The sequence below is a fragment of the Eschrichtius robustus genome, chromosome 3 (genome assembly GCF_028021215.1).
Source record: "Eschrichtius robustus isolate mEscRob2 chromosome 3, mEscRob2.pri, whole genome shotgun sequence".
Lineage (NCBI taxonomy): Eukaryota > Metazoa > Chordata > Mammalia > Artiodactyla > Eschrichtiidae > Eschrichtius > Eschrichtius robustus.
The window spans coordinates 67803142-67821971 of record NC_090826.1 but is presented as its reverse complement, the minus strand read 5'-3'; the positions used below and the strand labels follow the sequence as shown (position 1 = coordinate 67821971).

General features: G+C 41.4%; 1 protein-coding gene across 4 annotated transcripts in view; it reads right to left on the bottom strand.

Moving 5' to 3' along the window:
* AK5 (adenylate kinase 5) overlaps positions 1 to 18830 on the bottom strand; it is a 243579-nt gene that overhangs the window by 53963 nt on the left and 170786 nt on the right. For 3 of the 4 annotated variants that reach the window (XM_068538033.1, XM_068538034.1, XM_068538036.1), the window contains exons 9-10: positions 11112 to 11154; positions 8874 to 8918 (exon numbers count right to left, since the gene is read on the bottom strand). In XM_068538033.1, coding sequence (XP_068394134.1) covers positions 8874 to 8918; positions 11112 to 11154 — 88 coding nt within the window. The remainder of the gene's footprint in view (positions 1 to 8873; positions 8919 to 11111; positions 11155 to 18830) is intronic. The other variant, XM_068538035.1, reaches the window with a different exon arrangement.

The following is an 18830-nucleotide window of genomic DNA, read 5'->3' as shown; positions in this document are numbered from 1 at the left end:
TGATTGGTCTGATGATTAAATAAGATAATATGTATAAAGATGGCACAGTATATGGAACATAGTAAGTCCCCAGTATATGTCAGTTTTAATATTTTTATGAGGTAAATAAAATAAACATTTTTGAGGTAGAGGATGGGAACTTTGGCTTATTCAGTTGTCTTCACACTTCATTCCCTTGCGGCCATGTCTCTGTTGTACATGCTTCCAATTAAGAAAACAGTTCGCAACACGTCAACTCATTGGCTATTCAAACTTGGGGTGAATAGAGGACAAACGTTATTTTGCCATTTAAAAGAAATTCAGAGAGGCTAGGAGGTGAGTGACCAAGATGGCAGAGTAGAAAGACCCTAAGCTCACCTCCTGTCATGAGCACACCAAAATCACAACAATCTGCAGAATGACCATTGTTGAAAAAGACTGAAACCTACGAGAAAAGATCCTCTACAGCTAAAGACATAAAGACGGAACCACAACAAGATAGGTAGGAGGGACAGACTAGAGATATAATCAAATCCCATACTCTTGGGTGGGCGACCCACAAACTGGAGAATAATTATGTTATAGAGAGGCTAAGGGATTGGTCCAAGGGCACACAGAGCTTGGACACAAACACAAGATTTTGGGTGTTCTCTCATCTCCAGTGCTGGGTCTTGGGTCTGTAGCATCTGCCAGTGTCCAGTGATCATTCTTCGTGGGTCTTGGAACAAGCAAAAGGGGCTTTCAGTGAGTCAAGCTTGGAGATGTGGCCTTGACTGAGTGAACAGGCTCAGTACCTAAAACTTCATCAGGTGACTCTGTTGGTGAATTAATGGCATCTCCAAAAAGATCTCAACAAATGGATAGGGAGACAATGAGTGTGAGGGTGTGAGGTCACCTTCACTTTACCTGGTAAAACTTACTCACTTGTGCTCTTTTCTTTTTAGCAATAACTTGCCCTTCTGGATGACTTAACTCAGCAACATTCTTTTCTTTGAGGAAATAATTTTAAAAACATGGAGAAAAAAACCCCTTCTGCCATGTCATGCACTGTTCCAAGGATTGTTTAATGTCTTTTTGAACCTCACAGTTCTTTAAGCATAATGAGCCCTTGATAAAGGTTTATTAATTTGGTCTGTATAAATGAAGAAAGTGTTTTGTTCTAGTCAAACAATACTTAGAGCTTTTTGTAGTGAAAAGGTTTATGTAATTAAGTAGGTTCATAGTCAGCACATAATGCCTGCATTTCTCCAACGTTAGAACGATATCCCATTGTTTTGTAAATGCATTTGAGATTGTCTTGGAAAGAGGCCCAGTGTGTCTCCCGTTACTTCCATCCTGAATGGCCTGGACTTTGAAAAAACAGGTATGGCCAGGGTGAGCGCCAAAGGGGCCCTTAGTAACTGCACGCCTCCAGGGGAGAAGGAGCTGTGGCAATCACGTGGCTGTGTCTAGAGCAGGGATGACGTTTCACAGTTAGGGCAAGCCACAGGCTTTGGAGTCAGATGAAATTTATTTCTCTATGTGAACTCAGCCTAGCTCATGAGCTGCCTGTTTTCTCTTCGTAGTGGAAACTCAACCAAGTCTAGGCTGGGTTTTCTTAGCCTAATCCAATAATTTTTGATAACCCTGATAGTCCAGTTCTTTGTGTTCCCGCCCCCCCCCCATTCCTATGTTAAATCCTAAAGTCTAATGTGATTGTATTAGGAGGTGGGGGCTTTGGGAGGTGCTTGGATCACAAGGGTGGAGACCCCATGCATAGGATTAGTGTCCTTATAAAAGAAGCCCCAGAGAGCTCTCTAGCCGCTTCTACCATGTGAGGGCACAGTGAGAAGATGGCTGTATAGGAACCAGGAATGGGTGCTCACCAGTCACTGAATCTGTTGGTGCTTTGATCTTAGACTTCCTGTCTCTAGAACAGCGAGAAATAAATTTCTGTTTTTTAGTCTATGGTATTTTGTTAGCCCAAGTGGACTTCGACAAGCTCAAAGTTCAGTTTCCAAGTCAGGGCTGTCTCCCATCTGGAGGGTTTTCTTCATCCTTCCTTCAGTCCTGGTCTTGCCGGTGCTGTTGGTTCCCCGGGGTGTGTCCCCTCCACCTTCCATTCAGCCCCTTTTCTGGAGTCTCCTCCTGGTCCTCCAGATGCATTTCTCTTTGCCAGTTCTGACTAGCACCCAGACTTTCCTTTCAGGCATCCCTTGCACCACGGGGTACAGAGAAACGTTCAGAACTTTTCCAGGCCCACAGGAGCCCAGAGAAACAGGGACTTTTGGTAGATGCACCCCTTTCCCCTAACTGCTTCCTCACATTTGTGAGGTTATTTGCTTTTTTAAAAATAATTAATTAATTAATTAATTTTTGGCTGCTTTGGGTCTTTGTTGTTGCGCTTGGGCTTTCTCTAGTTGCAGCGAGCGGGGGCTACTCTTCATTGCGGTGCACGGGCTTCTCATTGAGGTGGCTTCTCTTGTTGCAGAGCACAGGATCTAGGCGCGTGGGCTCAGTAGTTGTGGCACATGGGTTTAGTTGCTCTGCAGCATGTGGGATCTTCCTGGACCAGGGATTGAACCTGTGTCCCCTGCATTGGCAGGCAGATTCTTAACCACTGTGCCACCAGGGAAGTCCGGTTATTTACTTTTGAAAGGACAAGTGCAAACAAGGCACAAGGGACTTTTTCCCTCTAAGATCCCCAAACGCTAAGTCTGGGGTTTCATATAGCTGCCCAACAACACACCCGCAAATCCAATTAACCCTAGGGTTCTCATAATGTGGTCCACAGACTCCGGTCCCTTATTTTCATTACACTACTAAGAGGTTATTTGCTTTTCATTGATGGTGCAAAAGCAATGGCTGTAAACCTGCGGTGCCAATCAAAGCCAATTATTCTAGTATTCTTCACCACCATGAACTCACAGAAAAAAAAGAAAGAAGGAAAGAAAGAAAGAAAACAATGCCATTGTTACTTAAGAATGCTCTTGATGAAGCAATGAAAAAGTTTAATTTTAACCTTAAGTACATACTATTGTAATATTTTGTGAGACAAAATGGGAAGATGCGTAAGGCACTTCAGCACAGCCAGGTACATTTAATGGTTTTCTCAAGAAAAGCACTGTGTGATCGTTTGACTTGTTGAATTAGCTGTTTTTTAGTTGGACACCATTTTTACCTTCTGAAAGACTGAACAACAGATAAAACTATGGTTTTTCAGACTTGAGTATCTGGCAAACATTTTCTTGAAAAGTAATGAAGTAAGCCTGTCACTTCAAGGAAAACAACTGGCAGCATCTTTGCTACTGATAAAATCCAAGCTTTCAAGCCCCGGATCCATCATTTACCAGTAAATTACTTAACTCTCTGACATCTTACTTGAAAAATAGGATGGCGGTAATACTCCATAGAGCAGATACAAGCGTCAAGTAAGATAACATTATAAAGCATTTCGTACAGTGCCTGCTGTGTAAGTGTTCAATAAACATTGCCTTCTATCATAGCTACATCAAGTTAAAACAATCAGATTTCGTTTTCATTTGTAATTTGACCAAATACGTGAGTCAATTCCACCAAAAATGTTTAACCTGATCTCCAAGGAAATACTCTCTAAAAATTAGATTTATTCATAGTTCTTTAATAACAGGGCAACTATGAAATGACAATAGACCTTAATAAAATAATGACAGGCATTGAGATATTGGGCTTTAAGCAAAAATTCTCATTTCTTTAGTTTTCTTCCAGGCAATAAATAGGACTAGTTGTGCGGTGGTGAAAAAATGCACAGAATAACACAAAATATTATACAAGTACCTCCCAAAGCTTACTACTTAAAAGCAGTGGATCAGCACCAATGCCAAGGTACACAAGGCCCTCAGTGTTCCTGCTACACTGAAAGCTACAGCCATTGAATCATGTCTTGATCATTATGCCATTAGTCTCACACTTCTCCTGTAAAGTCAGATGGTTTTCCAAACTGAAGAACTTCTACCAAGGCTTTGGATAGGAATTAATGGGAATTCAGGTTATGTTACATTTGGGGGTTAGGCAGGCCATGAAAAGCAGAGAAGGGAAAAAGAAGCCAAAATAGATTGGATAATAGCAAGATAATGATCAAGAGATTTAAAAAAAGAAAAAAGGAAAGCAATGTACCAGAAAAGGTTGTGAAAAACTGTAGGAGCCTGTTAATGGGATGTCACGAGGCTCTTTAAGATATTTTTGCATTTTCCAAATAATTTTCTGTTTTTGGCAATGATTGCGTCCCAGTCTTGTACATCAGCACAGTTCTTCTTTTTTAATTAATCAATTAATTAATTTTTGGCTGCGTTGGGTCTTCATTGCTGTGTGCGGGCTTTTTCTAGTTGCAGCGAGCGGAGGCTACTCTTCGTTGCGGTGTGCGGGCTTCTCATTGCGGTGGCTTCTCTTGTTGTGGAGCACAGGCTCTAGGCGCATGGGCTTCAGTAGCTGTGGCACACAGGCTCAGTAGTTGTGGCTTGCGGGCTCTAGAGCACAGGCTTGGTAGTTGTGACGCACGGGCTTAGTTGCTCCGCGGCATGTGGGATCTTCCCGGACCAGGGCTCAAACCCGTGTCCCCTGCATTGGCAGGCGGATTCTTAACCACTGCACCACCAGGGAAGTCCCCAGCACAATGCTCATATCTTGTTTGTGAACAACCATAGAACCATTTTCAATCCTTTTGATCACCAGGCCCTACCCTGTGAGATCTCTTATCTGTTCTTTGGAAGGCATTTCTCTATAAATAGCTACTGAGCTGCCTTCTTCATGAACAGAGAGGAAATAATTTTCACAGCAACATTCAAAGGGCCAACTAGGTCCATCCTTGTCACTTTTCCCTTTGATCCAGACGGTACACTTTCTCTGAACATTTTTTCGACTCAGATGGCAGTCAGTGCAATTATTTGTCCCCACTTAAAACTATTTTGCAAATGAGCAGGAAATAGCAGCAGCTTGGGATGGGGAGGAGTTGGTGCGGCTTGTTCTCCGTGAGAAGGCAGCAGCCACATGGCGTAAGAAGCGTCTGGTTAGGTTCATAATTAACCTGAAAACCATCCTGCCAGAAGCAGCTACAGCAGCAGCAACCTGCCTGTCAGTTCTGGTCCAGGAATTCCAATTGCTATTTCAGTTGTTATGGAAACTGACCACACTGCTTCCTAAAGAATTCATTATTCCAGCAAATATTTGTTGTTCTAGTCATTCTGGGGCATCTAAATGAGTGATGCAGACACAGGGATGGAGAAGCACGGAGGAGGAAGGCTGGAGATCAGAGAAGACCACACAGAGACCTAAGAATTAAACCTGACCTTGGGGCATGATTAGTCAGGGGAGAAGACATTTCAGGTGAGAGGACTGCCAAAAGCAGAGGAAAGTTCAAGAGTTAATAATGGTGCAGATGAGGTCGGGGCTGAAGACTTCTGTGTGGGAAAAGGGGAAGACACATTGAGGCCAGTAGGGAGAGAGCTTTGGAGGCCAGACTAAGGAGTTGGACCCTTCTGTGGACAAAAGGGAACCAGGAGGGGGCTTCCCTGGTGGCGCAGTGGTTGAGAGTCTGCCTGCCGATGCAGGGGACACGGGTTCGAGCCCTGGTCTGGGAAGATCCCACATGCCGCGGAGCGACTAGGCCCGTGAGCCACAATTACTGAGCCTGCGCGTCTGGAGCTTGTGCTCCGCAGCGAGAGAGGCCACGGTACTGAGAGGCCCGCGCACCGTGATGAAGAGTGGCCCCCACTTGCCGCAACTGGACAAAGCCCTCGCACAGAAACGAAGACCCAACACAGCCATAAATAGATAAATAAATAAATAAATAAAAATTAAAAAAAAAAAAAAGAAAAAAAAAAAAAAGAGGGAACCAGGAGACTCTAAACCAGGATACTTCAGGAATATTAATATTATTATCTTAAGACTAACAGTGAAGATGTCAACCTAGCTTCTGGCTAATACTACAACCCTACTTGTCTTGGTAGCTGTCAGGACAATAATTTGAAAAACGAAAAATTCAGCCATCTTCTCATATAGACAAAACCACACTTACTTTACTGAAATCAGCTGACTGTTGTTGATTAAAGCTCATCAAAACTGCTATGGGTGTGTCGACGACATCCCGAGTATTTTTATGAGCTTCAAATTGACCTGCAATAATACAGCCTCAAAATACCATCCTGCCATCTGTTGAGAAAGTACAGTTGATCCTTGAACAATGCGGGGCTTAGGGGTGCAAACCTTCCCTGCAATCGAAAATCCATGTATGACTTATAGCCAGCTCTCTGAATACTTGGTTCCTGCCGGTCCATCGTTCTGAATCCGTGGATTTAACCAACCTGGACCGGGTAGTACTGTAGTATTTATTATTGAAAAAAATCAGCGTATAAGTGGACCCGCGCAGTTCAAACCTATGTTGTTCAAGGCTTAAGTATATTTAGAACTAAAGCCTTAATTTTCAAGCAGAATCCAGTAAATAGCCTAGAAGAAGAACCATCATTTTTCTTCTTATTGCAGTTCCTTTGTACATGGCCCAAACAGTAAGCTGAAATCTTTCTTTTCTAGAATAGTGACTGACTAACAAGTTGAAGTACAGGAGAGTCTGGTTGATATAAAAAAAAGAAAACCTTTATTCAGAGCAGCAGCTTTTAGTGTGGTCTGTGGACCCTGGAGGGTCTTAAGGTTTGTCTGGTGCCAGAATTTTTTTTTTTCTTGGCCGCACTGCATGGCATGTGGGATCTTAGTTCCCCGACCAAGGATCAAACCCGCATCCCCTGCATCGGAAGCATGGTATCTCAACCACTGGATCACCAGGGAAGTCCTGATGCCAGATTTTATATTGTGATCTTTCACCTTCTGAAGGGCACAGGGCTTAGTAACAGGTGAGCTGAGATCTTTAGGCCTGGCTAGATAGAAGCAATATTTGAAAATACACTCAAAATTCAAGTATGGTGCCAAACAACGGGTAAATCTGAAATAATATTATTCTTAGAGACAATAACAACAACCACAAAACATGCTGTACTATTTTAAAAAGCTTTTTTTGGGACCACATTATTAAAAACACAGATTGCTATGTGATAATAAAGCCTCATTCTTTGGATTCCTGAACTTCAACTTTAAAGAGTCTCCCCTTTTCCTAATTTGGCCTCTAAGATAAAAGCTGTACAGAAAGTATAATTTATTGTGTATAGTCTAGATGTCAAGATAATGGATTAAAATTTGTGTGGAAAGGGGAATTTTCTTTGAAATTATGGTGATGAGTTTCTTTTCAGTAAGGAGTAGACATAATGTACTTTTACTTTCTGAAAAGCATGTAAACTAAGTGCGGCAATAGTCCATCCACTTCCCAAGGCTAAGGTCAACTAGAGACAAGCAGGTCAGAAACAGAACTCAGTTGAGCTCAAGAATTCTCACTGCTTAGACACGCCGTTCACTCTGGCTAGAATTCGTCTTCCTCTCACCTCCCACTAATCCCTTCAGTCATCCATCTTTTCCTTTAGTTCCCTGCTTAAATGTCACTTTCACAGGGCTTTCCCTGATCACCCACGTTTACCCCAAACACTTCACCCTGCTTGTTCGCTGTTTCAGCTCTTTGTTTCCTTCCCAATGCTTTTCAAGGTTTGTGATAATAATTTGATTAGTTCTCCTTTTCCTCTAAGATGGAAACTCTCTGATCCCTGCTCACTGCCCAGCATGGGTCCAATATTCAGTAAGTAGTTGGTGGATGATTAAATGTGGTTGTGACCGTCTAGGGTGACAACCCACATAACTCAGTGGTGGGGTGAGGAGGGCCCGGAAATGGGGAACCACAGCCACGGACCCTGGTCTCCTCTCTGCCACCAGTTGTTTGAATGACCTGGCTCAAACCCCTTAAATTCTCTGTGACTCAGTTTCTTCATCTGACAATGAGGGAGGTTTACTGAGAGATTTCCAAGGAAGAATCCTGACTTTAGGGTGCAAGATTCTAAGCATACCTGAGTATATTTCTAGGGTGCTGATAACCATTCTTTTTCCCACTCATTGAGGAGGCGTGGACCTTTTCATTATTTCTGAGTATAAATAGGTATTTTCTGAAAAATGTACAGTATTAAGTGAGTGTATTAACTTTTCTATAGACTTGACTAGCTAGAGGGAAAAGCACTAAGTTTTGGGAGGTGATCTGACGATATTTTGTCCTATTCTATGTAATTTTAACCGCTGCGTAACTAGTCCCATTTATTCCCAAGAGAAAAACTGGAAATCTGGTTCTCATACTAATAAGCTTTCTGACCTTGGACAAGTTGCTTAACCTTCTGAGGTTCACTTTTCTTGTCTGTGTAATAGATATGTAATAGGGATGGACCGCCAACCTATAGGATTGTGTAAGGATTAAAGGAGATAACTTGGAACATAATAGGTGCTCAGAAAATGCTGGTTAACCCCAAATGAATTTTATCCCACAATTTGTTTCCCAATGAGTTTCTTTGTACTAGGGCATAAAACAAAAGAGATTGCTTTTGTTGTTAGCTGTATGGAATGCAGGCTATGGTTATTGAGGTACACTTGAATATGTGGTTGCTGATGTATTTAGTTTAGGGAGGAGCAGGTCATAGTTCAAAGAGAAAAGGTGTTAGATTTTAACAGACATAGGCATCCTTTTCCCCGTGGGATTATAATGCATTTTATTATCATAGAGCTAAACTCAGGAGTTTGATATTCCTTAGAGTCCTGCTTTGTCTATGCTGAAAAGATACAAAGCCAAAGTAATATAAAACTGTATAAATGAAAGGAATGATCTGGAAGCCTCAGGGGGTATAATCTTGACTAAAAAAGGGCCAAGACTTCAAAACAGGTTGAGAAGTGAGTAGTCTTTTTTTCTTACCACGTTGTTATTATTAGCAATTACATTTGAAAATTTGAGGGCTGTTACTCACCAATCAGGAAAATAATTTTACACTTTCTCAAATCTTCCATGAAACCTTTAAAATAAGAATAATCTAAGTTATACAGAAAGAAAAACTGTATTGAAACCCTGGTTTTATACTATATAGTATATAGTATTATATAGTATACAGCATAGTATAATATATACTATTATATTATGTATTATAGTATACAGTATTCTATATAATATATATAGAATAGATAGCATAGAGATAAAACAAAAGTCATGAAGGTGGTGAGGGAGAACTGAATCTTGGGAACCACTGCTTTAAGGCAAAGGAATGATTAGGGATTTTTGGCAAAGTGCGAAACTCTGCAGAGTTTGTGGAGCCCTAAAAGATTTCCAGTTGTCACGTGATGTAGTAGGCAGTCATGAAGTGGTTCATTTATATACACAATGCTACATTTTTGCAGGAATCCACTATTAGTTGAGTGAAAGGCCCAACTCTACCAGAGAGAGATAGAGACAGAGAGAGAGAGAGAGAGAGAGAGGGAATGGGGCATGAAGAATTGAGTTGGGGTAGAAGAAGAAGGAGGCAAGGGAAAAAGAGCTGGAAACAGAGGAAAGAGGTGAACTTGGGGGTCTTTGGAACCATTTGGTTGTCACACGAAAGGATTTTTTGTTATTGTTCTCTGCAATCAAACAGATGCTTCAGTCTCTTTACAGAGTAGCCCATGGTGACTGGAAAAATCGAGTATTATCTGGAGCTTTCTGTTAAAGGCAGATAGATTGATGCTTTTAACACATGGAGCCAAATGGTCATCTCATGTTCTCCATACTTCTAGTTTACTTTTTTCTTCTAGTTTACTTTTATGAAGCTGAGCAATATTTAATGTATTTGCAATCTAGGAAAGTGGTTATTACTGTTAGTATTAGTATTAGTAGTAGTATGGTTATATAATTCCAGTTTTAAAAAAATAGTTACTTTCTAAAAATTACTAGTTATTTTAAAAAATTAATGATGGTACATTCATAAAATGAGGATACATTCATACAATGTGGTCATTACAAATTAAGTTTATAGAGAGTTTTTAATGACATGGGAACATGCTTATGTTATGATAGGTACAAAATATTGGAGATAATGTTTGTATATACACGTGTATTCACAACTATGTAAAAATAGGTATATAGACAATACACTGCAATAAAATAAACCAGAATGTTACCCATGATTATTTAGAGGCCATAAGGTCTTAGATGGCTCTTATTTTCTACCTTAAAAAAATTTCCACATGAATGTGTGTTAATTTTATAACCAGGAATAAAGGAAACTTTATTCAGCAATCAATCAATCCCCATCCAGTTGGGACTGAGTTGATTATCTGCACTAGGCTCATGTTTATGTGCCTTTTCCTCATGAATCACCATTATGTCATTTGGTGACTGCAATTTTTACATACTGCTCTTGCCATTATCATCAAATGACACTTTATCTACTGCCTCCTGCTCATGGGTCAGCAGGATTAGAGCTGGGGTTATTTAGAAAGCCAATTCACTTACTTGTATATGCTCCCAGTCAATGTAAATATATTTCCAGGGACCATAATTATAACAACAGTTATTACAGAGTGGAAATGATAGAAGGTATTTTTTTCTAGGGCAATCATGAAACTTATCTTTTTTTGGACAAACTCAAATTCACATAATTTTAATCTATTTTCAGTTCCATGTGTAGCTAATTATGGTTGGATTTTTTTTAGTTTTGGCAAGACTTTTAACATGACAAAATTATGAAGCAGTATAATTTGGGTGTTTCTTAGGTTGCATCCCAATGGTACACGGCAGAGTAGTAACCACGATGCAGGAAAAAGACTTTTGTGTTCCAATAAAATTTGAAGAATGGTGAGTTAAAGATAGCCAGCTCTCTTTCCTACAGGACATGTGGGAGTCCTGCTGTGCTCTTATGTATGTGAATCTTCCAAACGGGATTGGGTTTTGTGTTTTCCAAACATTTTAACCAGGGCATCCTCTCTTCATTGAGCATCTTGGGGCTCATGTTCTCCGGGCAGTGAGGAAATGCATCTCTTAGTAAGGCGTCCCTTTGATTCTTTACATGGACCAAGAGGGGAGAGATCCAAAGAGTCCCAATCTTAATCATGTTCCCTGGCTAAGGGAAAAGTACATGCTGTTGGTAGTTTATTATCTCTTAGTGGTGTTTAATAAAAAAGACATGCTCAGAGCTACTAAAATGACAACTTTAGTCTGATCAGTAAAGAAAACTCACCTCCCATGGTGTCTTCTTCAAACACATTTAACTGGTCATCACCCTGTTTGTAAAAAATCAAAATATTAGATGATAATACTAACAGGCATTGTACTAAACTTCTTGCCAGCATTAACATACTTAACCTTCCAAACGACTCTGTGAAGGAGGTACCATTATTACCCAGCTTTTACAGATGAAAACCATACTGAGTTCAAGAAGTTAGTTGCCCAAGGCCAGATAGTAGTGAGGGACAAAGCCCAAATTTAAACCTGGGCTGTCTGTCCCCAGAGTTCATGCTCTTTGTAACGGGTGCAATATCCTGCCTTTTTCCTTGGTGCATAACTCTCTGTGGTCAGAAAAATTGATGTAAAGAAGACAAAACTGACAGAAGTACTTGAAGCTCACTGACAGGAGGAGTACATCTATTTTACAAACAACTCCATGATTTACAGCTGGACTTGGCAAACTTTCTGGAAAGGGCCAGATAGTAAACATTTTCAGCATTGTGAACCATATGGTCTCACTACTTAACCAACAGCCTCAGTTTGCCAATCCCTGAATGAAAGCATGAAATAAGGGAAGTTGGAATGACCAGCTTTGATTGATGCCTGCCTTTTAAATTTTCATTTTATTTTTTAATCAAACAGATCCTCCATTTTCCTTACAGAAAAACCCATGATGGTTGGGAAAAAAATCCAGAAAGAAAATCTGTAAAAAGACATTGGTGAGATTTCTTACTCCCACCTATGTCTCTATCCATCCCATTTTCTCACTCCCTCATCCCTTAGAGATAACCACTCATAGAAGTTTTTTTTTTTGGTATCTTTCCAGATACACAAAAACTGACTTCTAGATATCTATGGATACACTTGAGTATAACTATATGATCTTATTACCTCCATTACACAGAAAGAAGCAAACATATTATATATGCATATGTGTTTATAATATACATACTAATCTGATAATACTGTTCTTCCCTTTGCTTTTTCACTAATCAATATATCCAGGAGAACCTTCTGTATCCATACAGATGTTCTTGGGTTATACAGTATTCCACTGTATGGAAGGTACCATAGTTGTTATTGTTTTTAACTAGTTCTTTATTGATAGACCATTGAGTTGTTCCCAATCTTGGATTATTTTTGAAAAAGTAGCACAATGAATAAACTCATATAAATGTCATTTCACACATATATACCTGTTGGATAAATTCCCAGAGAGCGTGCTGTGTAGTCAAAGAATAAATGTATTTATAATTTTGATAGATGTTTCCAAACTGCTCTCCCTAGAGGCTGTGTAGTTTTTCAGGGACAGCCTCTGGCTCATGCTTTACTCCAGCCTCTTGCCTCTAATTTGCTCTGATACAGGAGTCAGTTAAATGAGGTTGCCTGGTTGGATTAATGCTCCCTTTAGGTAAACTGCCACAAAAGCACTTTGTTAGAAAACAGAGCCTTGCCATCCTTTTTTAGAACATATGCCTTCAGGGCAACATTATTGCTTGTCTTCCTAGATTTGCCTGTGTATCCAGAGCTATTCCAGGTGAGGGAAGAGTATTCAATGGACTAGTTATTCAGGGACACATTTACATTAATTAACTCCTTTCCATGAATAGAAAAAAACATCCACTATTCCTCAGTGAGCCTCCCCACACTTCCCTTACTGAAATCATTGCATTTCACATTGTGCAGGGATCGTCTAATCCAACTCTACCATACCCGCTCTCCCATTTTACAGATGAGGAAATTGGTAGTTGCAGAGGCCATGTGAGGGGCCCGTGGCCATATCATCATGTCCTTAGTGAGGCCAGGGTTGGGATGAGAACCACATCTCCTACCACACAGTCTGGCTCCTAGAGATTTAGTCCCATCAGCTTAGCTACCATAGTGGATCTGTTAGTGTCCTGCTGCTCACCTGGCTGGTACACCCATCCCCCAGCTGCTGCTAAGAGCACACAGGAGTCTGGCCCCTCCCTCAAGCTGGGATGACTCTGGTATAAGTTGTTCCCCTGTGGTCCCCTTGAGATCAAGTTGAAGTTAACATCCAGCTGGCTTCTCCCCCTGCCCTATCCTGCATCTCTCCCTGTCTCGCAAGAGCACACCTAATAACACACTTGCAAAGAATCCCCATCTTAGCCTCTGCTTCTAGGGAAGCCCACCTGAGACAGGCACCTACTTGAAGCAATTAGTATGTTTGCCTAAGATGCAACTACATAGAAAGAGGCTCAATAGGCTTTGCTGGAAAAGAATCGTTTAATCAAACTCTGCTTATTGCTTGCCAAACAGCTATTGAATATATTCAGGTAATGTTAAGAGGAAACCATGAGGTCTTTTCTCTCAATTTTTAATATTATTGTTGAATTATCAGACTTACACCCACCTTATAGACCAAACTGTAACAGATCTTTCTTGTACCTGGCTATCATGTCTTGGGAGTTTGATCAGGGTTAATCTGAATTCATAAAACAACGCACCAGGTTATAAAAGGGCCTTTCTGACCTTTATTTGACTTCTTGAGTCTGACCTGCTTTTATCCACAGCTCTTATTCACAGTCTTCTGTTCTGTTTGCCCAAAGGCTTCAGATGAGCCCCAGCTTCATTTCCATGAATGCATTGATAGTGAACAAGTTTCTGGAGCATAGATGCAACCGTCAAAAACTCTCCCTCAGGAAAGTGCTGCACTGCACTCACTGACATGAAAACCCCGGTGAATGGGATGTTTGATTGCAGGGTGTTATTTCCCAGTGATGCTCAATAGACTTCACAGTTGATCTTTCGTAGATAAAAACTATCTGACATCTTAAACACACACACATACATGAAACACCCAGTGAAAGGCAAACACTTCTGGTTTTGGTGAAAAGATGTCATACAGCCTCCGGGGGCCCTAATTCTTATCTCTTTTCTTTTCAAATGCTAGGTGTGTTCTGCATAGAGGCATTAATTTCAGAATGTCAGTTATATAAGGTGCACAATGTTAGATAAGCTTCTTGGAGAAAGGGCTGATAAGGTGTTTATATCCGGTTCCACTGTAGCTGCATCTTCTGTGAGGCATTCTTGGAGAAAACACAACCCACTAACAACTGAGTTCCACCCTGGGTACCTGTGGGTGCCCCCGGGGGTTGCAGCCTTTTACCTTGTTGCTGCTCCATCCACTCAGCCCTTTGTTGCCTGTAAGTCTGAATGCGGGGTTAGGCTTTGCGGGTACAGTGAGACATAGAAGACTTTCTTCAGTGTAAAACTAGGCTTTGGGGGCATGAAGCGGCATACCAAATATGAAGAAACTTACAAAGAGAGGTAGTACGAAAACAGGCACAGATTTATGTAAGTGCCATTTGTGACTCAACTAGTCTGGAACCCGGACACAGCCTGCAATGACGCTGTTAATGCTGGTGAAGGTAGGAAAGCCTGCAGCAAAACCACTAGCCCCCAAAACCCAACTCAGGTTGCCACATTTTTTTTGTGCTAGGTATTCGATAATATGTTGGTAGTTGATGGTGAGAAATCTAGAATCCTGTTGAACACATTTAGAACCTCAGGGTAGGATTGGTGGCTTTATGGGGAAGCTGGATTTGGACTACAGATTGGTTTTGGTCTCTATCCCTCATTCCCAGTCAAGCCAGAGCAGTAAGGAGAGTAAAAGCAACCTGCATTTAACTTTACTTCCCTGCGTGGATCTGTAGGCAAGCAACTACTTTTGCAAGGCTGGATTCTGGTATTCTTTGTAGGAAGATCAGCTAATCGGTGTGTGTTTGTGTTTTCCTTTTGGATCAGAGGTCCTATTATCTTCACCTTGAGATATGGATGTTTTGTCGCTCCCAGTGCCTTGAATTATTGATTTTGTGGTGGGCAAGATCAAAACAACATAGCTTCATAGATGGTTCACCAATCATAAGGCATTAAGTTCGTTCTTCATCCTGCTTTGATGTCAGCATAGCGTCTGCTCCTGGTTACGGGACCAGTGGCCCTGTCACAAGCAGATCATGTCATAATATGAAGCTGACACTTACACAGTGCTTTACAGCTCTGGCAGCATTTCTACAGATATGATCTTACTGGATCCTTGCTGCAACCCTGATAGGAATGATGCAACTAAAGTTCTGTTGTACCACTGGATTGGGATTTATCTGAGCTTCCACTGCTGTGCAGGGCTGGGCTGAGGACTGACCTCAGTGCCCTGATACCAAGCTACATTTCCTCATCAGCATCCTCTTACTGTTAATGTGTGTGTGTGTGTGGGGGGGGCAGTCATCAGATCCTCTACTGCCCCTCCTTGAGTAGACAGTGTTGATTTTTAAAATCCTTTTGGGGACCACAAAACAAAACCTCCCCTGGGAAAGAGAGGGAAGTAGTAGGTCATTTTGGGAGTGTTTTCCTAGTTCTCGTTTGTATTAAACAGTGTGTGTGTGGATGTCCCTGGTGGAACAGTGGTTAAGAATCCGCCTGCCAATGCAGGGGACACGGGTTCAATCCCTGGTTCGGGAAGATCCCACATGCCGCGGAGCAACTAAGCCCATGCGCCACAACTACTGAACCTGCGCGCTAGAGCCCGCGAGCCACAACTACTGAGCCCGCGAGCCACAACGACTGAGCCCGCGCACCTAGAGCCCCTGCTCCACAACAAGGGAAGCCTCGCAGTGAGAAGTCCATGCACCACAACGAAGAGTAGCCCCCGCTCGCCACAACTAGAGAAAGCCCGCGCGCAGCAATGAAGACCCAAGGCAGCCAAAAAATAAATTAAAAAAAACAAACAAACCAGTGTGTGTGTTTCATGGCATAAAAAATGTGTATAGCTTCAAGTGGGCTTATGAGAAAGAGGCTTTATATAACAACAAAATGTCACAGCAAAGATTAATTTTTGGCCCTAAAATTCACAAATACTGCAAAGAAAAAACTATTTTCTTTCTCTGGCACTGAGCACAGATAACAATCCATTTTTAATTTCTTTTCAAAATCCAAAAAAAATTGATTTCAAAGAGATTCTGTAGTTTCTGAGACAATGTGAGGAGCAGTGTTTTCTAACTTTTTCTTACTTCAACTAGTACTAAGCAGATCATCCAAATTCTGGGAGAATCATGAACCATGAAATGTTAGCATATGAGGATTTTCTATTTAAGTTTGTCTAAAGACACTATCTCTGATTATAAGAAGCAATAGCAGGGAAGTAGGGCTGGGGTTGAGGCGCAAAAGGTCCTGCAGTTCTCAGAAGGGTTCATCTTTATTGAGAACCAAAATCTTAACAGGAAAGAAGAATAATTAAAAAAGAACAAATAAAATAGTACCATTTCCCCATTTTGGAGCCTGAAAATGAGATTTTTGGATTCTCTTTCTTTATGCCTGTTAAGGAACAAAAACAGCAAAACACCTCACATAAACAATTTTAAAAATGGTTATCAGAACTGCTATTTGGGTAATATTTGGAGTGTTTGTAACATGTGTGATTTCATCTGATCCTCCAGAAAACACTAGCGGGTAGGCAGGTTTGCTATTTCCCATATTTCAGATGGGGAAACTCAGGCTCAGAAAGCTTATGTGACTTGTGCAGGATGCTCCAGACAGTGGGGTTTCCTGATTCCCAAGCTCGTGTTCTAAACACCTCTCCTGCTGCCCCAGAAGGAGCGTGATGACTTGTCTGTGTGTCAAGTGCAGGAGGACAGAGTGTATCGAGCGACCGCACTACACAAGGGTAGGGAATGCTCATGGTGTCACATGAATAGAGATGAACATGGACTCATCTGCTAAAAGGGGGACTGAAGCTGGATCCTGCTCATCAAGAGATTTGAAAATGGAACTCCCAAGTTTTACTGGTGAATGAAGTTTTGAAATTCCTCAGATCTTCAGCAGGAGAATATCGGAAAATGGCACAATACCTACATTGTATCAGCAGGAAGAAGGGAGAATGGTCCTTGAGAAATGCTTTGAGTGTTTACAGCTCTTTTCTAAAAATGTTTTCATTTAAAGTAATGGGCGGGCTTCCCTGGTGGCGCAGTGGTTGAGAATCCGCCCGCCAATGCAGGGGACACGGGTTCGAGCCCTGGTCTGGGAAGATCCCACATGCCGCAGAGCAACTGGGCCCGTGAGCCACAACTACTGCGCCTGCGAGTCTGGAGCCTGTGCTCTGCAACGAGAGGCCGCGATAGTGAGAGGCCCGCGCACCGCGATGAAGAGTGGCCCCCGCTTGCCGCAACTAGAGAAAAGCCCTCGCACAGAAACGAAGACCCAACACAGCCAAAAATTAAAAAAGTAAAAAAAAAAAAAAAAAGGTCATGTTGAAAATGGCTTAATGTTTAAAAAGTAAATAAATAAATAAATAAAGTAATGGGCAATTTGAAAAAAAAAGTATGGGAAGTGGTATGTAATTTAATTACACCCAATAATTTATTTTACAGCAAGTTCCATTTCTCTTTCACTGAAGTCTATACAATTAGAGGTCTTGCTGTGGAAGTACTTGTATAATTGAGTAAACAGGGAGGAAAAAATATAGGAGATGCTAGGCTAGCCTTTTCCCCATCTTATTAAATTGCAGGTTCTCTACATGAACTACTTTAAATAGTGGTTTACAGATCTAGTTCTTGAGGAGGAATGGTATTTTTCTTCTTTTATGTATAAATTGACATGTTCGTGTCTCTAATAAGAAATTTTAAAGAAAGAAGTTTTTCCCTGATGTTTTCCTGTAAGTTCCTGTTTTCATCATCTCAAAAATATGTCCAACTCAACTCATTGCTGGAAGAGTACGGAGGAAACACTTGGTCTTGGCTTCATGTGCCAGATTTGGCCCTAGGGCTTTGCAAGGCTGGTGGTTTAAAGAAGGGACTAAAGTTCTCATTCTGATTTCATCTCATTTAAAGTGAATGTTGGCCATAAAGTCACACCTGACTAGAGTCTTACCAAGGAGAGTTATTTGGCATTTACCACTTTTGTTTTCTGATTCCTTATGAAACAGAAATGAAATGGCAAAGCTTAATGTCAATCATTGGGAACTACAGAGCATATTGGCCTGTCTTGGGTACTTTTGTAGATGCTATGAGGATATAGGCTCTTTATGAGATAGTCTCAGCAAAATGGAAAATCAGATTATTAGATTAAAGCATACTGTACGTGTGTTCATGTGTTTTTCAGAGAGAAAAATATTGCACAGAATCATTCATCATCCTTTGTCCCACCATCTTTCTTTAAAAAGGAAGTAAGGTTGGGAGAAGGCAGATCTGGACGGGGTGAGCAAGTGGAGGGTTGGAAGAACTCCTTGCGAACTCCTCCTGATTCCTCTTCCGAGTCCTCTGCTCGTCACGGGTGCGCCCCCTGCTTTCTCGGTGGCCTGAAGCACTTCGTGCTTATCACTATTACAGATGCAACAAACAGCTTTCCACGGACCACCCATACATCTACAGTCTAGCTCTGACCTTGCCTCTACTTCTCTCACTTTCGTTATTCTCCAACTTCAATGTCTGTGTTCAGTTCCTTGAGGTTTTAGGGGGTAAGGCTGAGTGAGGAGTGGGACAGGGTTAGTTAGTGGCCGTGGAGCATAGAGCAAAGAGGAGCTAAAGATGGTCTCCAGGCTGGAGTTGGGAATCAAAGAGGCAGGTCGAAAGAAGTGTTCTTTCCACTAGAAGCAATCACTAGACTTGAAACCATGGGGCTTAAGTCTCTACAAGTCCCAGGAAGGGTTCATGAGGAGGGAGCTTGGAGAGACTGCGGGGCAGTTGCTATCTACAGCTGCTACCTACAACTTGGATAAAGT